Source organism: Neopelma chrysocephalum, unplaced genomic scaffold (genome assembly GCF_003984885.1).
Source record: "Neopelma chrysocephalum unplaced genomic scaffold, ASM398488v2 Primary Assembly neopelma1_60, whole genome shotgun sequence".
Classification (NCBI taxonomy): Eukaryota; Metazoa; Chordata; class Aves; order Passeriformes; family Pipridae; genus Neopelma; species Neopelma chrysocephalum.
In genome coordinates, this window is record NW_020897715.1 from 7,517,324 (window position 1) to 7,540,423 (window position 23,100).

The 23,100-nt window shown below is 40.3% G+C and overlaps 1 protein-coding gene across 24 annotated transcripts in view; it reads right to left on the bottom strand.

Annotated features, from left to right (window-relative positions):
- Window positions 1-23,100, bottom strand: part of BBX (BBX, HMG-box containing) — a 140,088-nt gene that overhangs the window by 6,713 nt on the left and 110,275 nt on the right. For 23 of the 24 annotated variants that reach the window (XM_027681013.1, XM_027681014.1, XM_027681008.1 and 20 more), the window contains 6 exons: window positions 22,587-22,667; window positions 19,501-20,416; window positions 18,486-18,624; window positions 15,157-15,305; window positions 3,052-3,231; window positions 2,196-2,388 (listed from right to left, as the gene is read on the bottom strand). In XM_027681013.1, coding sequence (XP_027536814.1) covers window positions 2,196-2,388; window positions 3,052-3,231; window positions 15,157-15,305; window positions 18,486-18,624; window positions 19,501-20,416; window positions 22,587-22,667 — 1,658 coding nt within the window. The remainder of the gene's footprint in view (window positions 1-2,195; window positions 2,389-3,051; window positions 3,232-15,156; window positions 15,306-18,485; window positions 18,625-19,500; window positions 20,417-22,586; window positions 22,668-23,100) is intronic. The other variant, XM_027680992.1, reaches the window with a different exon arrangement.

The window sequence follows — 23,100 nt, forward strand, 5'->3', positions numbered from 1 at the left end:
TCACTACATCAGCCCAACACAACATCTCTTTCATTACTACAGCAGTGTCACTTTAAAAATGATCCCTTGGCACAGGCTATCATAAAAATAAACTGTGCCAGAATTAAGTGCTGGAAATCAATATTAGTCTTTGCAGCAAATGGACTTGAAGAACTCCTTAGCAGCTTGCCTTTTAAAATACATACACAAAGCACGTCACCACCTGTTTGTTTGGGTTTTTTTTTGGAGGCCCACTTCTTATTTACACCACAGCCACTTTACCTCACTGGCACAGCAAAGACCCCAGCAGAAACAGAGGTACCAACGTGCTTTGCACAACTGGAGTGCAATGCAGCAGCCTTGGCACAAAATGCAGCTCAGGCTCACAGCGCTTAACCAGGGCATGCATAAGGTAAATAAAGCTAAACAGAAGATTTGAAATGAAAACCACACTGTCAAAAGGCTTCCATGGCCCAAGGCTCTGTGAAACTATTTAATAATTAAATTCAGACATTGAAGAAACACATCAAGCAAACCTCTAATTCCTTTTTCGTGTTTCTGGCTATTTGCAAATAAAGTGAGTTGTAAACAATAACAGTCAACAGAGTAGAAAACAGAGAAGCATCTAGCTGGTAAGATTTAAGTTTCTGGTTTGACTTCCATTTGCCAATTATGGGAGGGACATGGTTAACTTTGTACTGGGAGAGAGTCTTCCCCTGTTGCCATTTCCCCCAGGGTGATTACAAGTTGGCATTTCCAACAGTTGCCGGACAGTTGCCAATTTGGTGTTTTTGGGCCTTACAGAGGGTCCTGCATTATTTTAGCTTCATGATGACATGACAAAAGATGGGATTAAAAAAGGAAGACCAAAACAGAAGGCTCTGCAAAACATTTGGTCATTTCAAGAGAGACAAGAGAAGAACTCTTAGAGAAATAAAGAGGAAAAAAACCACAGCAAAGTGAATCCTGTTGCTTTAGTATAATTCTGGTCAGTGTTAATGGCAATCAATGAAAACAAAAGGGTGAGTGAGAGCAAAGCATAGCACAGCACTTCTACAAGTCTCACTCTGTGGCTTCTGACTACAAAAAACGACAGAAACAAGTTCAGACTTTCATCATGGTAATAGACACTTCTTTTGCAATTCTGTAAGAAAAGGCCAGGCTGACTGCAGTGTGAAAACACTCCTCACCCAAAACAACGCTGCTTAAGCAAGACAATGGCTTCTGTAGAGACAAGCTAGCAGACAGGGTGTTTCTTTTAGGGTCCCTAAGTCCTTAAAAAGTTTCATGTCCAGCCTGAACACACAGGACTGGGTTCACCAATGGAGGCCATGAGAACAACAGTAAATTGAGATTGTGGATGGTTTCATCAACTGCTGCCTTGTGGAGTTTCTTAGGCAGCCAGCAATCTCTCAAATGCCATCTGCAGAGGCTGTGATGGTTTCAGACTGGCCCAGCGCTTCCTCACTGATTTTCCACTGCAGGAGAGGATGGGGTTTCATCTCCAGTAAGCTGCACCATCAAAGAACAACACTGAACTATCAAGAGTCAAGGAGGACTTGCTGTCACCAGTTTCCTCTCATCACAGGTCTGACCATGCTGAACTGATTAAACAGCCCAAGTAACCTGTACGTTCCCCACCTTATCTCTGTGGACAATCTACTCAGTAACTGAGAAGACCAGCCCAAACTACCATGGCTTTCGATCACCCAAATTTGTTCTGACCCATGTTGTTCTGCAGATGTTTTGCCTTCTACACAGCAAAACACAAGAGTAAAAATAACAAGTTAGATTCCTTCAGCCATGCTCAGCATAAAAACTTCATCTCGAATTGTATGAAATTTCCTCCAATGTCTTAGGCCACAGAAAACCATGAATGAGCATGCAACAACTATTTAAATCTGCTATTATCTGACAAATAGCATCTGATAATTCTCAATCATTAGGATCTCAAGCAGCATATGAACCTGTTTTTATACAAAAATGCATAGGTAGGCTTACCAGGAAGGGTAATTTTACTGACTGCTAAATAAGATTACACTCATTTAGGTGAAGACTTAACACAACTAAGCAAGTGGTGTAAAATAGACATTCACAGAAAGCTGAGGAAGAGGAAATGCAGGCCAAATTAAACAGTCTGCTATTCACATGCTTTCTGAACAAGTTGTCAGTCACACACTATTCACTTAGACAACAAGGGGAAAAGGAAACCTTACCTGTGCACATTTTCCATGGCTGCTACTTCTGCCAGAGCAGCTAAGCTAAAAAATGCAGACACCGCTGGCATATCTGATGTAATACTATGATTTTCTTCTGTCTCTGCATTTCTGGAGCATTCACTGTTGTAATCTGTTTCTGCACTTGATGTTTTTTGAAGAGTACTTTGTGGCAGCTCTTTTGGCTTCTCCTCTGCAAAGAAAGTAAGTTAAGTTTGCAGATATTAAATTCACAGCAGCCTACTGATATAGTGACTAGTCTGGTGTTAACAGAATCTTTACCTTTAGGACTTCGATTATGCAAGTGTAATCTGACTCATGCTGCAACCTCTTCTGACCCAAGCTATTGGCAGAAGCACAGTACTAAGGCTTATGAAGCAGTTTACTCATTTTGTATTCAACTGAATTTGATCTTTTAGGTCAGGTCAGAGAGCTTTTGCGCATGCAGTAGTCCTGAAAGATCACCTTAACTGCAGAGAACTGTGACAAGGACTCTGGCATTGACTGTCATAGTACAGAATTCACTTTTACAACCTATAACTAGGTGCAGTGTAATTTCTTTGTTGAATTGGAAACAAGTTATGAAAGGTAACCATTCTCCATTTCTCTCCACATCACTTCTCAGAGTGAAATATCCAAGGAGAGAAGACATATCTGGTCATTCAAACTAAAGAAGTTGGCCATCATGGACTCGCTGATTTCCCAGGTGATTGATACCTGTATTTTAAAGAATGACCTTTATAAGCAGGTACGAGAACAAGCTAACTGAAAAACATTTTCCCTGATAGGTTGCTCATACCCTTAAACCTTCTCCAACCATTCAGTTTTAATAAAATTCAAACCCCAGTTTCCTTACCCAGTGTCCCTCCTGCTGGTGACACTCGACCATCTGCTGTTCGGACAAGATGCGTGATCTTAGTTTTCCTTGCTTTTCTTTTCTGGCTGCCAACTAAAGGCTCTGGAGTGTTTAGGGCAGATATAGAAATTTTATTCTTCCAGGTAGACTCACTGGAATTTCTGTCTTCTAATAGTATGGCTGGAAAAGGACAGAAATGCAATTTTACATACAGAATAATTCAGCTTCCAGGTATGCTCATTTACCACTTTGCATCTTTCTTCATAAAACCTTTCCTCACAGGTACTCAGAGCATAACCCATGGCAAGATGTGATATGAATGCCACAGGTGTTTGCAGGGGAGCAGTAGCATCTGCTCTTAAAGATGTCCTGGAAAGTAGAAACCTGTGAGACGGGCAGTAGCACTTCAGTGGGAGCAGGGTATCAGTCTGTATAAAACACTTTGCAAGAGAAGACGCCAGCAAGTAGTTAAGAGACAAAATGTATTTAAGGAACAGTAAGAATCCTCATGTAAGCTTATCTTAGCTCACAGATGGACTCGCAAGCAGAATTCAAGAATTCCTGACTAACCCCCAGTCTTGCCTCTGTAGTCACTCTACATCAGCTCCTCTAAGCAAAGGTAAATACTGCCTTTTTACAAAACAACAAACCTTAAAAACACCCCAAAGAGGCAGCAAATACAAAAGCAGAGCTAGATCACAGCTGAAGGCAAGAATGCTAGAAAAAGGAAGTAAGCATGGGATAAAAATACTGTGAAAGAAATACTGCCCACATAAAGTCAGAGAGTGAGTGTTGGCATTTTGAAGTAGCCTTTTGACCTGAACTAGAAAACGATCCCAAATTTTCACTTGACTAAAGTTACTTTAATTTTGTTCACAAAGAAATTGGTCAGACAGCAATCACAAAACATATTTATTTAAGCTTCCAAAGCCTAAGAGCAGCGTGCAGTAGTCAATTGTTCTCAATTTGCATTGATTTAATAAGCCATACTGCTGATCTCATGGGGTATCACTAGTCCACAGAGCAAATCTGTGACATCATTTTTCCTCCTGTGATAAAAGCATTATGAAGCCTACCCCATGTGCAATCAGTGTCAGCTAGGGTTAGAAAGAAGCTACAGGTAGCAAATGAAATGCCCAATTAATTTTTTACAGATGCCTATCTAACCTGTTTTGAATCTGGGAACACTCCTGGCATCTGGACCAAGTCCTTGAGGTATTTTTTCCCCAGTGTACTGCCATCCTGAATGATTAAACATTTTTTTCCTAATGCCTGCCTGCACCTCCTCTCCCCAGCTGCATTTTCCACTTGTTATTTTCTTTACTACCTGTCAGGTTATAGTCCATCTCTTTGCAACAGTCCTTTATATATTTTTCACAGCTGTTACTGCGTCTCCAGTTAGCTTTCTCTTCCCTCAAGTTTCTTTTAATCTTTCTTCCCATTTTAAAGACACATTTGTTCACTTTTTGGGTGGTTGGACCAGCAAAAATTACACACACAAAACTGAGGCCAGAGTGCAAACAGCTGCTCTTTCAGAAGGGCTAAGCACTGAAGAAGACCAATTTCCTGCACTGAGACTGGCTGTGTCATGCAGGAGCACCCTACCCCACAAACTGTGCACAACAGCAAGGCAGTCTGCATGGCCTTTGCCCTCTTTCATTTTAGTGCGTATTTCTGTTTATTGTTTGGTTTGTAGATTTAATGAGCTTCCGATTCAAAGATACAGCTAATAAAACCTTTATCTTTTGTGAGCTTCTTTAACTGTTCACTGTGTGAAGATTTGGACTGGACAAAGAGAATAGCTGCAGCACATTTTATCTTGTTAGCGGTTGCCCTTTGCTCTTTTGTTTTAATAGGAAGGGACCTTTCAATGTTTTATGGCACAAGAATACAATCAGGTCGAGTACATAGGTGTAAAAACATTTGGAAACATTTCAAACCGTAATTTGTTTACGACCTTAATTCACCCTCCTATGTTCTCTAGTAAAACATTTTTGAACTTGTGCACACTCTTTATTTTGAAAAAAGCACAGAGCTTCAAGTAGTGCTTCTCAGCTATAGCTGCTAACCTTTCCAGAGCAGAGCTATGCTGTAAAACTTACTTTTTGTAAAGAGAGTAAGAGAAAGCACAGAAAAAGATCCACAGTCCAATTAAGCAGAAGCACCAATGACTGCAAATATGACTTTCAAGTAACTCAATTGGACTAATAGCGAGATGTTCAGATAAGCTTCCCACATTGAGACAAAAATCTTAATTGGAATGTATAATTAAATAGGCAGCTTTCTCTCTAGATTTCTAATTTGAGAATTCAAAATCGTTGATTATGTATTAATGTAATGGTCTGGTTGTAGTCCAAGACTATTTGTTAATTCTGATTTGCTCTAATTAGTACTTTGACAGTGCTGTCTAATTCTAGCTTGAGTGAGTTTTATTGGTTTTAATCTTAGTACTACAACTCACTTTGGTTTTTTTACATTTAATAAAAAAATTAAGATTATTTCAAACTATAAACAACATATGATAAAAAACAACAAGATTTGGTATGTGTTTAATTAGATGTGTTGTACGTCAGGGCACTAGAAATCAACTTTATTGATCACAGCCAAGAGCTCCCTTTTACATTTTTCCTTTTCATACTGCATGTGTCAAAAAAAAAAAAAAAAGAGCAGAAAAAAACCTTGAAAGCTAAAATAAAAAGAGACAATATTAAAGACATAAAGAGTATACAACATTAGTGTGTTTGACTAAGAAACAGCAGAAGGTGGCTATACAAACTCAGATGCAGTAAGCATATTCCTTCTTCAGGTTTTTAAGTTTTTCCAATGTTTGAAATGAGACTTGAGTCCTTTTCTTCTCTAGCTCTAAAATAAGCTTATCATCACCTCATCATAACATTGTTACCATACAGTTTTGAAGAAGGAAGGATTAAAGGTGAACAATGAGTAGTTTTTCTGTGTGTCGGTACAGGGTGAATGTGGAAGGGAAGAGCATCTTTATTCCTCGCTAGCAGTCGTAGTGGACATTGGTTTAAGAAATCATTTCACTGACTTCTTCGTAGAGTATTATTCAAGCAGACATAACACCTAATTTCGAGGAAATCACACAAGGGCTTCACTCACAAGACCCTTTGCGCTGACCTCCAGGGGAGAGAGGAGTCCATGCTTCAACAACTGTAAAGCTAAACCAGGTGCTAATAGGGGTCCTCCTGCACCTTCTTCAAGAGAAACAGCATTCTACTGCTTCAGGTATAACCACACAGATACTCCAAATCAGGACTTGGCTTTGTTCTGCAGAAAGGATAGGGCTAAACAGGTTTAATTCCCTGTATTTTTCTTTAGTAATGCCTTTAAATCCATCTGACATCCATTCTGCTTCCACATCATCCTGTGTTCAAGAGCTGTCCCATGAGGAGCTCAGCTAATCTTCAGGAACATGCTGCCTAGAAAGAGATGAGATTCTGCAGCTACTTGTGCAGTCCTGCCAACAGGTATCTGCATGCTCAGCTCTCCACATGACTGTGGCACGTGCAGAACTACAGACTTATTTTTGCAAGCAGAGTTGAGAACATGACATGAAGATGTGGGCCTTCTGCCATGCTTATACCACAGTGGCAAGAACAACTCTTGAGAGTCTTCTGAGTACTTCTCTGTATCTAGAGGTCTATGCCAGATGGTTTCCTGAGCTAGATTTGTTAAAGGTTTGCACGGACAATTTACTCTTTTCTGCAGGCATGCAGAGTACATGTAGCCTTATTTCCCCCCATCTCTGTGAATAAGAAAAATGAAGTCAATTGAACTGACCTGGCACACCACAACAGAGGACAAGCTTTTCAGACCAAACTTCAGCAAAACACAGATTTAAAAGAATTTCTTTAGTGATGCCTATCCGTTATGAGAGAGAGCTGCAGAAGTTTAACCATGTCTAGTGCAGAACGAAGGCTCTGTGGGTCTAAGCACACTGGTATCAAGAAGGAAAGGTGGGCTGTAATGCTTCAATGGGCTTTATGAAGTCAAAAAGGAAAAATCTAGCAAGGTAGAGCATAGCTTCAAGTCACCAGTGCCTAGGGAACCATTTCACCAAGGAAGTGATGCCAAGCACACTCTAACCGATGTGCCGGCGGAAATTCCAGCTCTCTGACAACAGGACACTGCTACAATACTGCTTGTGGGGTCAGGCAGCACATGGAGCTGCAGCAAGGGCTGGGGACTAACAAGCAGAGGCAAAGAAGCAGATGGTCAAACCAGGTGTGCAAGACAGCTGCCTGAGTGGGAAGCTCTGCTGTGTGAGCCTATGCTGACCCAGCCCTCCTCCAGCTGGAATGGATGCCCAAGGCACAGAGCTACTGGCTGCCTCTGGGCTGCAGGCCCCACACAACAGGGCCCTGATGTGTGCATGGGAAAGCTGCTGGAGGATCAGTATAAGGCACAGGTCTGCTTCACACATTAACTAGTGCTGAGACTGGTGTATATATTCATCTTCTCTTCTCCCCTTCTGGTGCCAAGGTCAATATTGCAGCTGGTTGTTACAAAAACCATGCACGAGCCCTCAGCACAGCTCACTAAGAGTATATGCAAAGAGGCAATTGATGTTTTTAAGTACTGCTTCCCATCAGAAAGTCTTGACAGAGTGGCAGAAAAATAAAAACCCTCAGCTGTGTGGTGTTCAACTTTCCTGAACAGGCATAGGTCCAGCTGTGCTTCTGTCAGCCTTCCTAAGGACGGGATGTATCTCTTAACATGCTGCATGACTGTGTACTCTCTGCTAGGAGGAGCAAGGGGTGCAGCATGTGCACTGGTGTTTTATTGGGCTGTATCTAGCTCTATAAACACCTGCAAACTCATAACATGGTGACTTGCACTGGTGCTGCTGTGTACGATGTGGTCAGATGGAGTCAAAATTCACTCAAATTTTCATGTCAGAGACACAGACAACATGATCCAATCACATCAAAATATGCCTTTACTGCACTTACTTTTCTTCGTTCATAACACAGATGCACACAGGCACACATACTTTTCAAGATGACAAAACACGAAGTCAGCATGACCTCTGCTGGCCTTCCTAGTGTCTCCTTTTTGATCTATATGAATATTCAAGCTCCTTCTTCCAGTAAAATTAACTTCATAAAAAAACAAAATCACATATCCTACAGATTAGTGATTCACCATGAGTACAGATTAACTACAAAAAGGAGTTGAAATTTTCATTTAGTGTTTGATTCACTAAATCCTTGAAAGAATACTTGAATTGAAATGAAGATTCCAGGATTCCCAGCTTGAATGCTGCAGAAGATGGCACAGTGTAGTTCAACATTTTAGGGCCCTGTTGCCTAGGAACTTGTGAGAGGGTGAAGTTACGTGGGCAGCACACGACAGCAAGGCTGTTCAGGGCCTGCCAAGGCTGTGCCCACACTGCACTTTGATCAACACTTCCCTTTCAGTGTCACTATATGGCACACATAAAAGTCAGCAAGACCACAGATTTTTTTTTCCCTTGTAACTCAAGGGAAAATGCAGTTCCTCATATATATATATATATACATATATATATATACACACATACACATACGCACTGCTTTTCCTCTGATGATTTACATGTGGGCTGTGTAAGGCTCCTAAGTTTCTCATGCCTTTGCTTTAGTCTTGGGAGACACTTTGCAAATGCACGGACACATCTTTAATGTTTAGAGAACGATGACATTATTCACATGCTTAACTTCCATGGACATGCCTCTGCATTGTGCTGGAACAAGACCAGTGTACTCAACACTTGCCAGGCTTGAATCTTTGATCATAGTGCACACTTCACTTGGTATCAAAACAAGCTGATTTCTTTTAAACAAACAGAGGGTTTGACATTTTGTTTAGCCACATTTTTATCTGCAAGTTTTAAGGGATTTATATTTTTCACTCTTTACTTTATCATGTATTAAACACTTCCTGTTTCTTTTTTCATAGGAGAATCTGAACAGCCATTTTTCTTAATAATTTGTCTACATGTCTATTAATAATTCAGGAACAAAATCTGAATGGCACCCAATAAAAGCTATGTTAACGTATGATGCCTTCTTTACACTGGCATCGAAGCAAGATAGCCAATTCTCATAAGCAACTCACACAACATGTCTGTTGTACAAATACAACAAAACAGAGCAAGTAATTTCAAAATACTTGCAGCACTGAATGCAGCAGAGCTGGCAGAGGCTATGTGGGAAAACAGTGCATGTGCATCACGGGTGACAGAAAACATAGCATCAGGAAAGGAGAGGAAATTACATGGCTGAGCCTTAGGGAAATATATTAAGTATAAAGGTAGCTGGGGGAACTAGAGATAGGAACAGCGATTTTATTATCTTAGAGACAAACATGGATGGGGAAAAAGTAGACAAAATTAACGGAGCTAAGTGAGCAGAACCAAAGAGGTTCTTCTACACAAGCACAATGTGGGAGAGAACTCTCTCTGTGGAACAGCTAAGGAACAGCCTGGGCATGACTTGGACAGTGTGGGCAACATGACTACAAAGAAAAAAAACATGGAAAAGAGGGCCCAGGGAAGCAGGCTAAGCTATAATCCTATACCCTTGAAAATGCCTCTCAGAGTTCTGAACGTATAGGTGTGCAAGATCACAATACTGTAACAAGAGAAAGACTTTGGAGAGCTACCAGCAGGACAGCGGGCAAAGCAAGTCTAGAATATACCTTAAAAGAGTGTGGAAGGAATCTTCAGTTTGAGGCAAACAGAAAGCTGGTTAAGATTTCTACACAGGCAGGGTTGGAGGTTAGTATTTTTGAGATGTGGTGCAAAAACACGCACTTACATCCTGACCAAGTTCTTACACCCTGACCAGGTGTAGTCTGCAAAGCTCTAGACAGCAGGAAATCACAGGGATAGGAGATAGGGACACAGATAAACGCTCTAGCAAAGGGATAAATAATATGGTCACTGATATAGAAGGGATGCAGATAAGAGCAACTAAAGGACTAAAGAGCCATGGGCTGTGGAAGATAGAGAGTTCAGAGCCAACTGCAGAAATGCCCCTGCTTTGCCAGCTCTGCTGCATGGTGTCTGGAACAGGGAAATTGTGATTAAATGGAGATGCCTAGTAAAAACAAAACAGCATCGTACTGGAATAAGGTAATATGACCATCTGGAGCCAGGAGGTAATGGAGTCATAGCAGGGAAATAAGGGACAATCAAAGACTAGAGAGCTGAGGTGTCTCTGTCTGGAAGCATTTCTCTGAGACTGAACTGACAAAGAAGGCAGCCCAAAACCTCAACTAAGTAATGCACCAGTACCTGTATCTGGAACATTAAGCTTCTTTCTGTGCTTACCTTTTCTGACAATTTTGTGGAATAAGTTCTTTTTCTGAGACTGGAATGAACCTACAGACAACATCAATACATACTTTTCATTAGCAGCTTCAAAGAGAGTACAATAGTTTTAGTATGTACTATACAACCTCCCCTTCCACTAATACAAGTTGCCATTTCATGGGGAAGCACAAAACCTGATCTTCTGCCAGAAGGGACCCTGGAGGCTAACAGTAAATAGGTCAACATGTCATTCTTGGACCTGAGAATATAACTTCTGACTCCATGAGAACCTTCCATACACCCTGACTGAACAGTTTAGGCACAGTCACCATGGAGGAATTGACAGGATGGCTGGCTGGGCTACACCTGTTTCATGAGGACAGCAAGTCACGGAGACTTTAAACAAATGCCGCTTGTGAACATTCAATCCAGAGAAAATTCATGACTGAAAAAACTAACCTGAAACTCTTGTTGTTAGGCAATGGACCCTGATTTCCTATAGAAAGTTGAAAACAACTTCTAATGTTACTTTACTTCTTATTGTTATACAGCCATCTGCAAGTGTAAAGTAAATCCTTTTCTCCTGCTCATCTCTCTCTATTGGAAATATTCTACATGGCTCTTCCTCTCCCTAGCACTTCAGCAATTGCCACAGTATTTAATTCCTGGCTTGTCCATTATGCTCACTGAGGGCGGTAGGGATTTCCTCCTGGGAATACTTGCAACGGCCAACGGCAGCTGCTCGAGGAAGCAGCAGGCAGGAAAATGAACTGTAACTGCAGTTCCTCCACATTTCTGGGCATATGCCTTCTCCGCTCTCACGAAGTTCCCTATCTTAAAGGACCTAATCAAATAGAGAACACTTCAACAAGATCCTAAGAAAATCAGGACAAACAGTCTGTGCATTTCTGCATCTCTCAGGAGGAAGACGCCGTATCTTTTTTAGGCCATGATCTCTGGAACATTACGGCATGCGATCCCCAGGCATCCGAATGCTTTGAACTGAGCCAAAAAAGCCCCAGAGCGAAGACCGAGAGGAATGCCACAAAGCAGCATCCATTTTAAGCTGATGCTTTATTTCTAGCCCTAGAGGCCACAGACAAAAAAAAATTGTAGACAATCTCTTTCCCAAATAAAAGCACACTATGCATTCCTCTCTTTGCCTTCCCCAAATGAAAGCTTTAGTGCAGTGCTTGGTGTATAAGTGAGCATTTCTTCACAGTACAAGGCAGAAATAATGACTATGCCTGTTGCTCACTTTTGCATACAAGTGGATTAGTGAGTCACTGCAGACAGCTGACTTCTGTGTGGTGGGATGTTTTGGCACATATGCCTTTGGAAAGAAGGGAAAAAAAAGAAAACAGTCACAGCTCCAGCAAATGTCGGAGCAGGCCATCTGCACAGATTCAGTATAGCTGTATTTTCCAGCCATTTGGTGACATTATTTTTGTATATGCACACTCTCAATTCAAAATGCTTGAGGTGGATTTTGTCAAAGCCTTTTGGCTTGTTCAGTTCTGCTCCCACTGCAGAAAGACCCTCATTGATTTCAGAGGGAGCAGAATTTGGACAATTTGGAAAGCTCTGGGGAAAAAATTGCTTCTGAAATTTTCCTTTATACATGTGGACCTGAAACAGCTTTCACATTACAGGGTTCTTCAGGTGTTTTTATACTAAAGAATTGGTTGAAGTGAGGACTGGACATGACAAGCACAGTAGAAGTAGATGGTGTGCACTGACCCACTGATTTTCCACTCAGGAGCAGGAAAACATCCTGATAATCCTGCCTGTGTGGCTAGGTAGCAGATCAAGCCTGTTGTAGGTATAGGTTAACGACATTTGACAGAAAATCAATCTGGTACCATTTACTCCAAAATAAAAACTTATTAAAGCATACAGCTACAGTTGGGGGTGAGGTGCTGGGAAACACCCCAAACCCAACAAACAAAAGCATTTCTCCATTTTTATTCACCTAACATTCTGGGGAAGGTTTAGTGTGCAGCACTCCAATATATTTTCCAGATTTTAAATTTAGTAGGCACTGATCTGTAAACTGCAAAATTTAAGTACTTATCTGTGAACTGAGTGAGAATGCCTGGGAAGTTTATGATCTTGCATGTGCTCATTCAGAAAAAGCAGGGAATGATTTCAAAGCATGTTTACTAAACCAACCCCTACTGATTATTATCTGCTGTTTGGAAATATCCAGAGTCCTCAACAACTTGTAGGCACTATTTGTGCTGGACATCTCTTCCAATTACCTTATAGACAGAGAAACCCATGGAAAAGCCAATCAGTAGAAACAACTCCATATAACACAGTAACACAGAGCACAGCAGAGCAAAGTCAAGGTCTCCCACATCCCAACACAGTCACACCACACCCATAAAACTATATTGACCCTTCACAGTTCATCACACTGCAAGAATTAGATGTTAATTTTGTTTAATTCTAATAGTGTAAAAAATCATGACAATTAAAAAAACCCAGAACCATTCCAAACCAAGCTCTATTATTTTGCACAATATATCAATTTCATTTCCTGCAATACTTGCAGGACCTTGGCACACAGACCTTTATGTATTACATCTTTGGAGGTCAGTATTCTCTAACAGTCTTTGGACTCATCACATTTAACGGGCAAGCCAATAGGACAACAAGGCTGAGTAGCCTATCAGTACATCACAAATTAAATTGAGGATTCAGCTTAATAAATATTTGGCTCAGCTGGAACAGTTTCCTTACTAAGCTAGTAAGCTTGCTTGTATGCTCTTTGGGTCAGGTCGTTTCAAATCCACAACCTGCATCCTAATTTTACACATCCTAACAAAATAAACCACATTTAAATCGACCTACTGTCATGAAATATTTATTTTTTAGCAATCTTTCTTTTCCAAAAGAAAAGCAGTTTGTTAGAAAGTTTTTCAACTACCTCTTGAAAGCCGACCTCTGCTCTCCAGGGAGTTGGAATGACTGACACAAGCTGTCAGCTTGCCCAGCTAATGTGAGTGAATTCAACATTCACTGAAATCAGGAGCAGATATCACCAGCTCCATCTGGATTTAGTTCAGAGCTGCAGTTAGATGTTCACTACAGAAAAGCAGTGTCACTATCAGATATTCCTGCCCTGGGGCTGCTTGTTGCAACCCCACAGCTCAGTTGGTGGAAAAGTTCATGTGACTGTTTACCATCTGCTTCAGCGCAAAGTCAGCTGGCTTAATTCAAAGAGCCCTTATTGTCAGCCAGAGGCAAATGCTCCATGGTTGTCTCTGCAGGGCTGTGCCAAAACTACTCATATCAGGCTTGTAACCTCCCTGCAGTTATGTTTCTGACCTTCCCTTGAGACATGGCTGTATATATTCCAAAGCTTTTTAAGTAATGCTGATAAAAATAAAAATTAAATTCTAATGTATAAGCCTAATCAAAAGCAGAATGCAGTTCTGGGCTACTTGACTTGAGGCAGCATTCTAGTGTGCCATTTCTTAAAAACACAGGGCCTGCAGAGTTTTTAAAAATACAGACACCCGAACAGGTAAATACTGTGGCGAGAAATCCAATGAGCTGCTGTTACACCTTCAACTGCCAGATCATGCTATATGAGGAGATCTTGTTCCCAGCAGATGTTGCTTAATTAACCAGTGTGTTATCATAATGTAAAGCAATTCATTCGTGTTCATTTAAGAAGTTCTGTTAAATACACACCATAAAAAAAAAATTAAAGGCAGTTGAAGTCAGAATGGTATCAGCAGAAGTCTAATTTTGCAAAGTGGCTGTCCCACATCTAATTACATAAATACAAAAATCAATATCAAAATTGGCATGCACTAGAGAAGAACAGCTGCTCAATCCTGCACACTGTAATGTGATTATTTGTGAAGCATTCAAAAGGCATAGATCTAATCCAGGGTCACCTGTCTAAAGCAGCCGTATTAGATCTGAAAACCTGTCAGTCAGTGGAACTACCACAGTAGCTGAAAAGGAAACGAGCTTCACAGTGTGAACTGTGCCTAATGAGGATTCTTCTGAGCATCCTTTTGTCTTGTGGAATTACTGGTACATCACTCCTTCATTTTGTGATGCTTGTATGCTGTATGTATGCATCAGTATTTCTGATGTAGTCTAAAAGTAGTTTTCCCTACCACACTGTCACTTCTCTACCATCTCTGTGTCACAGGTTGTCTGTATATGAAACAGCTAAATGTGTCAAGAGTTTCTCCCTCCATGAGCCTCAACAGTGGAGCGGGGTATGGAAACGGTTTTTGTGTCCTCTAACCTTTTTCATCACGTCAGGACATTGTACTCCGAACTTATGACGGAGTTAAAATCTTAATAGAAAAAAAATTCCAAATGTTTCCTTCAGACATCTCTGGTATCTTATGTTTTAATTTACAGAGCCTAAACTTACAGTGAAATGCAAACTGGCATAAAACTACATTTTGAAAAATGTCAAAATATAACCTTGAATCATCTGCCTTTTTTTCTCCATTTTCTCTTGGGAAAATTTGTCAAATTCACTTACCTCACAAATATTCATGTTTTTGATAAACTTTCTTGCTGTGAGGAATATATTTCATGCACAAACTCTAACCAGTTCTAGTCTTCATGAAAATCAGGAGTCAAGAGTACAGCCTGAAAACTAACCCAGGTGAGAACCAACTAACTTCAGTGCTAGGAAATTTTTTCTTTGATTTCACACTTTTCACATGTAACAGTGAAGTAAGGATGTATAAATTCCTGAGCTTGTCATAGCACTGTTGTTGCTTAAGAATGTATCGCACATGGCAATTTACCTTTGTTGGATTTTGGTAGTTCACATGAGCCGCCTCCAATCTTTCGCTTTTTCCTTGGAACAGCTGAATTTTTCCTGTCAAAGGTAATAGGACTGTATTGAGGGAGGCTGTTGAATTTCTTTGCAAATTCTTCTTCCAATTTTGCTAAGCTAAATGGGAAACAAAACCAATCAAATTAAATGTAACTCTGTTTCTGGAGAAAAAAATATATTGTTTAAAAGCATGTGTGAGTATATACACACGTCTACACAGAGAGAGGGGGGAAAACAGATAAGCACACACACTGTAAACATTAAACCAGTATATATTAATCCAGCTTTGGAATGAGAATGTACACTCCAACTTCTGCATTTGTAGCTCAGTACAAATTGATTACTTTAGCTGCATATGTTAAAATTAGAAAAAAAACCAAAATCAATGTCATACTGGTGACATTTATCTCTGTTTGCTGCACAGATTTGTACAAGAGATTTATCTGTTCTGTGAGGAGAATGAACAAAGACAGTAAAACCAATAAATAAACCAATAAAATAATTTCACATTAGTTTTCTTACACCAGAATGAAAACATTTCAAACCGGAAGAAAAATGTCAAACTAATCAGTCTTCTGTGAATATTCTGAAACATGATGCTTTGGGGTGGGAATTAGTTTTCTATTTATTCTGGGTGATTATATTTTCTCCCCTCATATTTTATTTGCTGTGAGATGAAAAATGCAACTAGCTCATGCTTCCGAGAAACCCAACATTGCCTCATACTTCAGCCCAACCTGATCGACTGTCACTAGACTGCCTGCCTACAACTCAAGAAATCCACAGAAAGGGTAGTACTGTTTCTAATAACCAGATGAAAACAAAGCACTCGAGTAGGATGACTATGCTGGCTTGCATAAGCACTCTGTTGCAGCAAATTTTTGCAGCCAGGCAAGAGTACGAATTGTGTTTTAGTACAGGGTGGTGTGCACAGCTGGGCAGGCTATAAATAGCACCGCCAATGACAGGGGAACAATCACATTTTCTAATTGTTTTTAATTCTCTTTGCTATGAAAAATCTCAACTAGAAAAAAGTTTGAATGACTGTTGGAGGGATAGCCCTTACACACTTGAAGTGTCACAAGAAACATGGTGCTTCTCTCTGCTCTCTGAAGCAGCACTTCAAATTGCATTCTGAAAGCTTTGGTACACACAGTGATACTTCATTTTATCTCTGTAATCATTACTTCTTTCAGCAAACAAACTTCCATCTTAAAATACAGCCTTGGCTCTTGGCAGACTCTGTGTATGATGAGGTTTTTGTTTGTGTGTGTACATGCATGTTTTGGTTTGGTTTTAAATCACAAAGATATCTGAAATTAGTGGTGCTTGCTACTGCTACCTTTCTCTTCCACGTGGATTTTCCCTGACAACCTCAAAACCAGCTGATTTTCTGCTCTGACAGGTGTCATGCAACTCCATCCTCTGCCTCAGCTCCCCTCCCACTGTCGGTTCCCACCTGCCTCAGCTCCTGCCCCAAGGGCACATGAGGGGTTGCAGCTCTAATTGGGAAGGCCCAACCTCACCTGACAGCAGATGAGCTGCCATCCTGGCTTGTAATTCATAGCTTGGGTGACATGGAGACAGTGGGGAGTGCAGCTATCTCTATGTCAGTGATTAATTATTAAAAAAAAAATTAAAATCATTCACTTTGTCATGAATTTTCAGAGCATCTCACAAGGCTGGTTGGACACATGTAGCTGAGCTGAGGTCTTCACGCCGTACAGCCTGGCCCTGCCAGGAGATACGTGCAGGTACAGCACTGCTTGGCAAAGGAGTGGGTTGCAGATGGAGGAAGCACACCTGACCCTGACCATCAGGGAAATGCAGGCAACTGCTGACATCAAGGTGAGAGGACATGGGGAGAATGACATAGTTCTGAAGGGTTTAGGACCCTTTCACCTACACACACAAAATGGGGCTGAAATGTGATGCTGAAGGGAGCAGAAAGAGTTTAGTGGAGCAGGTAGAGGTAAAACCAGCTCTTCAAGTAGCCAGAAGATCAGGTAATGCAATGAAGAGGGATAATGGATACCTTCTCCAGCACTTATGCTTCACAAATTCCCCATTCTGCTTTTACAGAGTTCACTAAATAATATTCATTTTTTATTCATACAACTGAATAAAGATGAGAGATTGGCAAATATGTATTTCCCCATCCAGTCAGCTAATGAGGGAAGAACAGTGCTTGTTGAATGAATTAATTATTTAGACAATTTTCCTAGCTACTTTGAATAAATAATTTACAACTATTTTTTTTTTTTGCTATAAGATGCAATCAGTTTTCACACCCTTATGTGTGAAAAGTTTTCAATCATTCAATTTAAACTTAAAAACATTTACAAAACTAATTCAAAGCACTGAAGAGGTAAGACGTTCCATTAATTTTTCTTGACTATTCCAAGCAAACAAGACTTGGGGATTTTCATCGATTTAGTATCTTTGCTGAAAGTGAGCTGCAGCTAAATTTCACATGGACTAGGTTATAAAAAAGGCTACTTCAAACCCACAAAAAGAAACATACAATTTTAAGCAAGAAGTATGGAAAATCTACTCCTTTTTAATTAATTTTCACATCTTCAAGAATTTGCAAGCAGGTATGAATAGCTACACAGATTTTAACTATTGTGCCTGAGGTTAAATAAGTCTGTAATACTCTGACAAAAATCATTACTCGTATACTAGAAAAGGAATTCTGTGCAGCCTTGCTAAATTTTAATGCATCTATACTCATTAATTATTTTTAAGATATATTTAACTTCTTCATGGTGTACATAAACAGTTTAAATATCTTTTCTCTACAGTGGAAAAATAACATATTTATCATAATTATTTGCCAATGTAAGAACATTGTTTACTATTCCTCTGTAAGCAATCTCTTGAAGCAGGCAAAGAGATCTATTTTTTCTAGTCTAATTTAATTTATGACTAAACACCTACACAGAACTTTAAATACTGCTTTCAAAATGCTTTGAAAACATAAGCAATCCTCTTCACCACTTTTTTGAGCAGGTAACTATACTGTGTGGTTTTTTTAGAACTTAGCAAAATAACATCATTCACATTTATTTACAGTGGTGTAAGCCAGGAAAGATCTCAAAGGAATTACTTTGCTATATAAAAAAACCAGGTATCTAAAGCATGACTCAGTCCAACAGGGCTTATAATTTTCAGGAATGCTGTCTAATTGTGATTATTTGTGTGTTGGACACAGTTCACTTGGCTGCAGTGAGGTGGACTCTTAAATTACTAGGCTGACCTAAATAAAACTTTGAACAGTGTTAAACCACAACTTACCCAAAAACAAACTCTTCCTTTGGCTTAGTCTTTTTCAGCTTTTTGTTCCCACTTGTCCCACTTGGGGAAAAGGCCCAGATTTCTTCATTCCAGCATCCTTCATGATCTGAGGAGTTGCCTTTTCCTGAGCTTCTTTTTCCTGTGATGAAGGCAGAAAATTGTTTCTCATCTTTAAAAAAAATGTGCCAAAACAAAGTGGGCTCAGAAGAGACTTTTGTACTTCAGTACTGCAACTTAAGATGCTTGACCTTCTTGAAGGCAGTTACAAAACATTTTTTATTTCAAATTGTGCAGTGATGATATTGGCAAGTATTCAGCATCCCCTGTACCTATCCTTCTCCATCCTGCCTCTAAAGCCAGGATCTCTTGAGGTATAAAGGAAGAGAAAGAGATGAGAAGAAGTAAAAAACTTCCCTAAATTACAAACATCTTTTTTCTTTTCTGACTGTTCTAATTGCATATATAAATCTACTAGTCAGAAAAATACATTTCAAGACATCTCACTGAAAGCTTCCAGAAATTATCTCAAATTTATCTTTCCAAAAGGTAAAGGGTTCTTGCTCACTGCCTACAGCAAAACTAGCAACCAAAGCAAAATAAGAACAAATTTGCTTCTTGTAGGGTTGAGAACTATGCTCACAACCACAGGAGTTGTTTATATAGAAACAAGGTAATTGTCCAGGTTACACAGATCACAAGCCCTGCATACATCTATCAGCAGGCTGACAAATTAACCAACAAAGCCTTCAGTCAAGAAGTTAAATCTCAGGTCAGGAAAGACAAAAAGGGAGAGGTTAAGAGTTTGTAAGTAGGAACACAGATGGCAAGACTTCAAAAGACCTGCCCTGGATCATGGAGTCCAGCCCCTCCACCCGCCCCCAGCATCTCAGGTGACCAGACGCAACACTCCCATCACATACTGCTAAAACTCCAGCTTAAACATGGACTTTCACTTTTCCTCCCACTCCAGGCAGGCTTTTGCAATTCATGCTGTAAAACACTCAAAGCCACCCACCTCTGTCCACGTTAGCACGCAGAGATGTGAGCATGCCCTCTGACACCAGAGTTTTATAAAGAGCACCTTTGCAAGATCTCTCTGACTTCCTGGAGCCACAGGTTTCTATCTTTTTAACACAGTCACTCTCCTCAGTTTTGACCTGTTCTGGTAAGCTTTGGGGTACCACCTCCTCTGTTGGGGTAAGTGGTTCCACTTTAATGTTATCGGAAGCCTCACATGGTACTTCCTTGCTGGCTGCAATACTAAGGAAATCGGGAGGCTTTGATTCTTTGGTGGTCTCCATCGGTTTCTCCTTTGATGTTTTCTTGTCTTTCGATTTCACTTTTTTCTTTGGTGATTTTGTATCCAACACGCTTCCCTTCACACTTGAGACAGGGCGGTTTTTTTTGCGGGGAGTATCTGTGAGTCTCTCAGCACCCCAGTCCCCCTTTGCAACAGCTTCAATTGTGTACATTACACTTTCAATGTCCGACTCGGAGGACTGTCTTTTTTTACAAGATTTCTTGGGGGTGGATTTTTCGTTTGTGTGCCGGTCCAACTTATTTTTTTTCTTTTTCTTCTTTATTTTTTCCGGCTTTAGCCCAAGGATATTCATGTCACCCAGGAAAAGTTCTGGAGAACAGCACATGTGATCCTTTGTATTATCCTTTCTGTCAAAAGGACTGTTTTCCATTGCAAGACTAGAAAAATCTCTGCATTTTGCAGTTTCTGATTCCTCAGTTTTTGTTTCATCCCGGTTTTGAATTTTGCCTATCTCTGATTGTTCTACTTTTCCTTTACAGTAGTCTTTTACTGTTGTTTTCTCCAGTTCTACTTCCATTTCCTCTGAAACTTCCCCTCCCAGATCTTCCAGTGCTTCCACTTTTGTTTTCCCAGGTTCTTTCACTTTTACTCCTTCTGAAGCAAGGCACATCTAAAACAAGTTAAAAACAAGCCCCATGAAACAAAACATCAACTGTTAACATTACTTATATTAACAGGAGCATTAAACAGGGAATTCCCCCGGCATTTTAGTTCAGGAAAGCAAACCGCAAAAGGACAGTACTGAAAAACATGCTGAAGCCCTATTGACACTGATGCAATGTGATGATGGCTAAGTGCTAGAATAAGGCTGGTGGGTTCTACTGCTCTAACAGAAAAAGACTCCAACTGATCTCAGTGGTGTTTCCACAATCCTTTAAGAGTCTTTTACATAATCTGGAAACCCAGTGTTAGACTGATTTTCAGAATACCCTAAGTGCAACAGCACAACAGAGTTATCTCTGACTATTGCCACAGACAAGTTACTTGAGATCTCGCATCCATTCCCCCTTCAACTCTCAAATGTCCCTTATACAATTCCTTCCTCCATTTTCCAAGTGGCCCTGAGGGAGGGAGGGGAAAAAAGTTAATTGAATCTCAGTAATCGAGATTATTTTCTTTTACTTGAATGTGTGAAGTAATTTGGGAGAGTGTACAAAAACCTTCCTTTCTTCTCATGTCACAGACTTATTCTGCAAAGAACTGCAAAGAACTGCAAAGCAGCAGTGGTTGCCATGGTTATCTTCTCCTGGATTTCCACTAATGGCAACCAAAATCCTCATACTGTCTGAGGAACACTGATATTCTAGAAAAGAGCTGTAAAAAGGTCCTCAAGCTGCCATGTTCCTGCAGTACTGACTTGGGAGATCCTCTCTGTTTTGGATCACCTGTAAGCTATGCTGACATCACTACAGAGGGTAGTCCTTCACAGCACCAACCAGTTTGCCCTTGGGAAGACATGACTTCTTGTCACTCTCCCCTCTCAAAGCCCTCAAGCTGAATTCCCAGTGCTATTTTGGTTTTGAAGCAAATGTCAACTAGTCACCTGGAGCAAAACCAGATGGAAGAGGTTTTCTTTGAATCAAACATCAGAAGTTTCCCACAGATGAGCCCACAGGCCATGTGGTCAGTATGGATGTACCTCCCCCAGATCACTGGGCTTTCTTTAGGTCAATTTTAGATTTTAGACTTCTCCTTGCAAAGTAGAAAAATCACCTACACCAACCAATATATACATGAGCATAACAGTGATAAAATGTTTTACAGTAAGTTTCCAAAACTCTTGCTGCACAGGGTAGAAATTAATGATCTGGTTCAGGTCAAGCTGGGCTGAGCACTGCAAAACACCAGAGCTTGGGCAGCACACAGTGTTTATTAGGAAGCAGGTTAAATTATGCAAAGGAGAACCCCACAACTCTGCTGATATGGGTTCCTGGTACCAAGGTGCTTCGTGACTTTTTCACTATGCTGCAATATAAGCACAGCTGGTGATTTCCAAAATCTAAAGATCAATCTTTAAAATGCAGCTCATTGGACTAATAATATTTTGTCAATTCAACATACACATTTACTTCTTCTGCAGTAGCCAGTAGTATAGAGGTATGGATGTGGCTACAAAAAGATGACTTCTGTTTTGTGAGCTGTAAATAAACCTGTAATTAGACAGTCTTTAAGACTGGGAAAGCTTAAAAAAAAAGTTTAGAAATGAAAGAGATGCAAAATTTCAATAAGATGCCATTGGTTTGAACTGCTCCCAGAAGGAAGATCTGCTGAGAGTATCATAGCAGAGTTTCTGTAGAAGTTATTGAGCTGTTAATTCCCCACTGGAAAAAAAACAGTGGGCACAAAAAGCAAAAATAAATGAGAACAGCTTATGACCTTTAATAGGAATTTGTAATGGTAATGCCCTAATTTGAGTAACAGAGTAATCCAGCCCTCTCTCTCAACTATCTGTGACCCTCAGCCAAACCAAACAGTCAAACCCCACAGCCTAAACCAAGAAATTGAATCAAATTCAATGGTGACTGGAAAGTCCCTTTGCACCAGGAAGTCGTGGTATCAGTCAGCTGCAGCAGACTCTTTAGAAACTCTCTCTACGTTGATGGCTAGTCTGGGAAAATCTTGACTTGTGGCACCCAAGCCATGATAACTTATGCTTCTATAAGCAGCAGTGTAATTATAACTGTAGCACTGTTCTGCCTTCCAGACTTCAGCAATCAACAGCATTAACTTCTCCATCCCACTGCACCTGCAGTAATTAGTCATCAGTGTTTCAGTATTACCTCTGCCAGCTGAAATAATGCTGATGTTCCACACTGTTTTGTTAAATCAGAAGGCCCTGAATGGGATGTAGTTGAAGAAATCTATGGAGAAAAAAACCAACACAAATAAAACATTCTTTTATGAGCACAATTCTTTTATGTTTATGGCATAGCTTTTGAATGGATTGCCCCCCTCCTTCCCAAAATCAATTCATAATATTATATACTGAAAAAGAAGTGCAGACCTGCGCATGCTGTTACAAATAAAACCCTGCTCCACCACTGCTCTGGTGGATAATACCACGTACACTAAAATGTATTTGCAGATTTGGGGTTCTTCTTGTCAGGACGCCCTTTGAAGAGCAGGATGAACTGAAGCAGGTGCTCTCTCACACATGAACAGACTCCAGCAGCTAAGCACCAATCTACACCAGCATGCAACCCAGCTGGTGGTGTTTCTGAAGGCTTAGTAGGTCATTTGATTGTAAAATCGTTTCACTATCATAGGTTAAGAAGGCTACTCCTTTTAAACTAT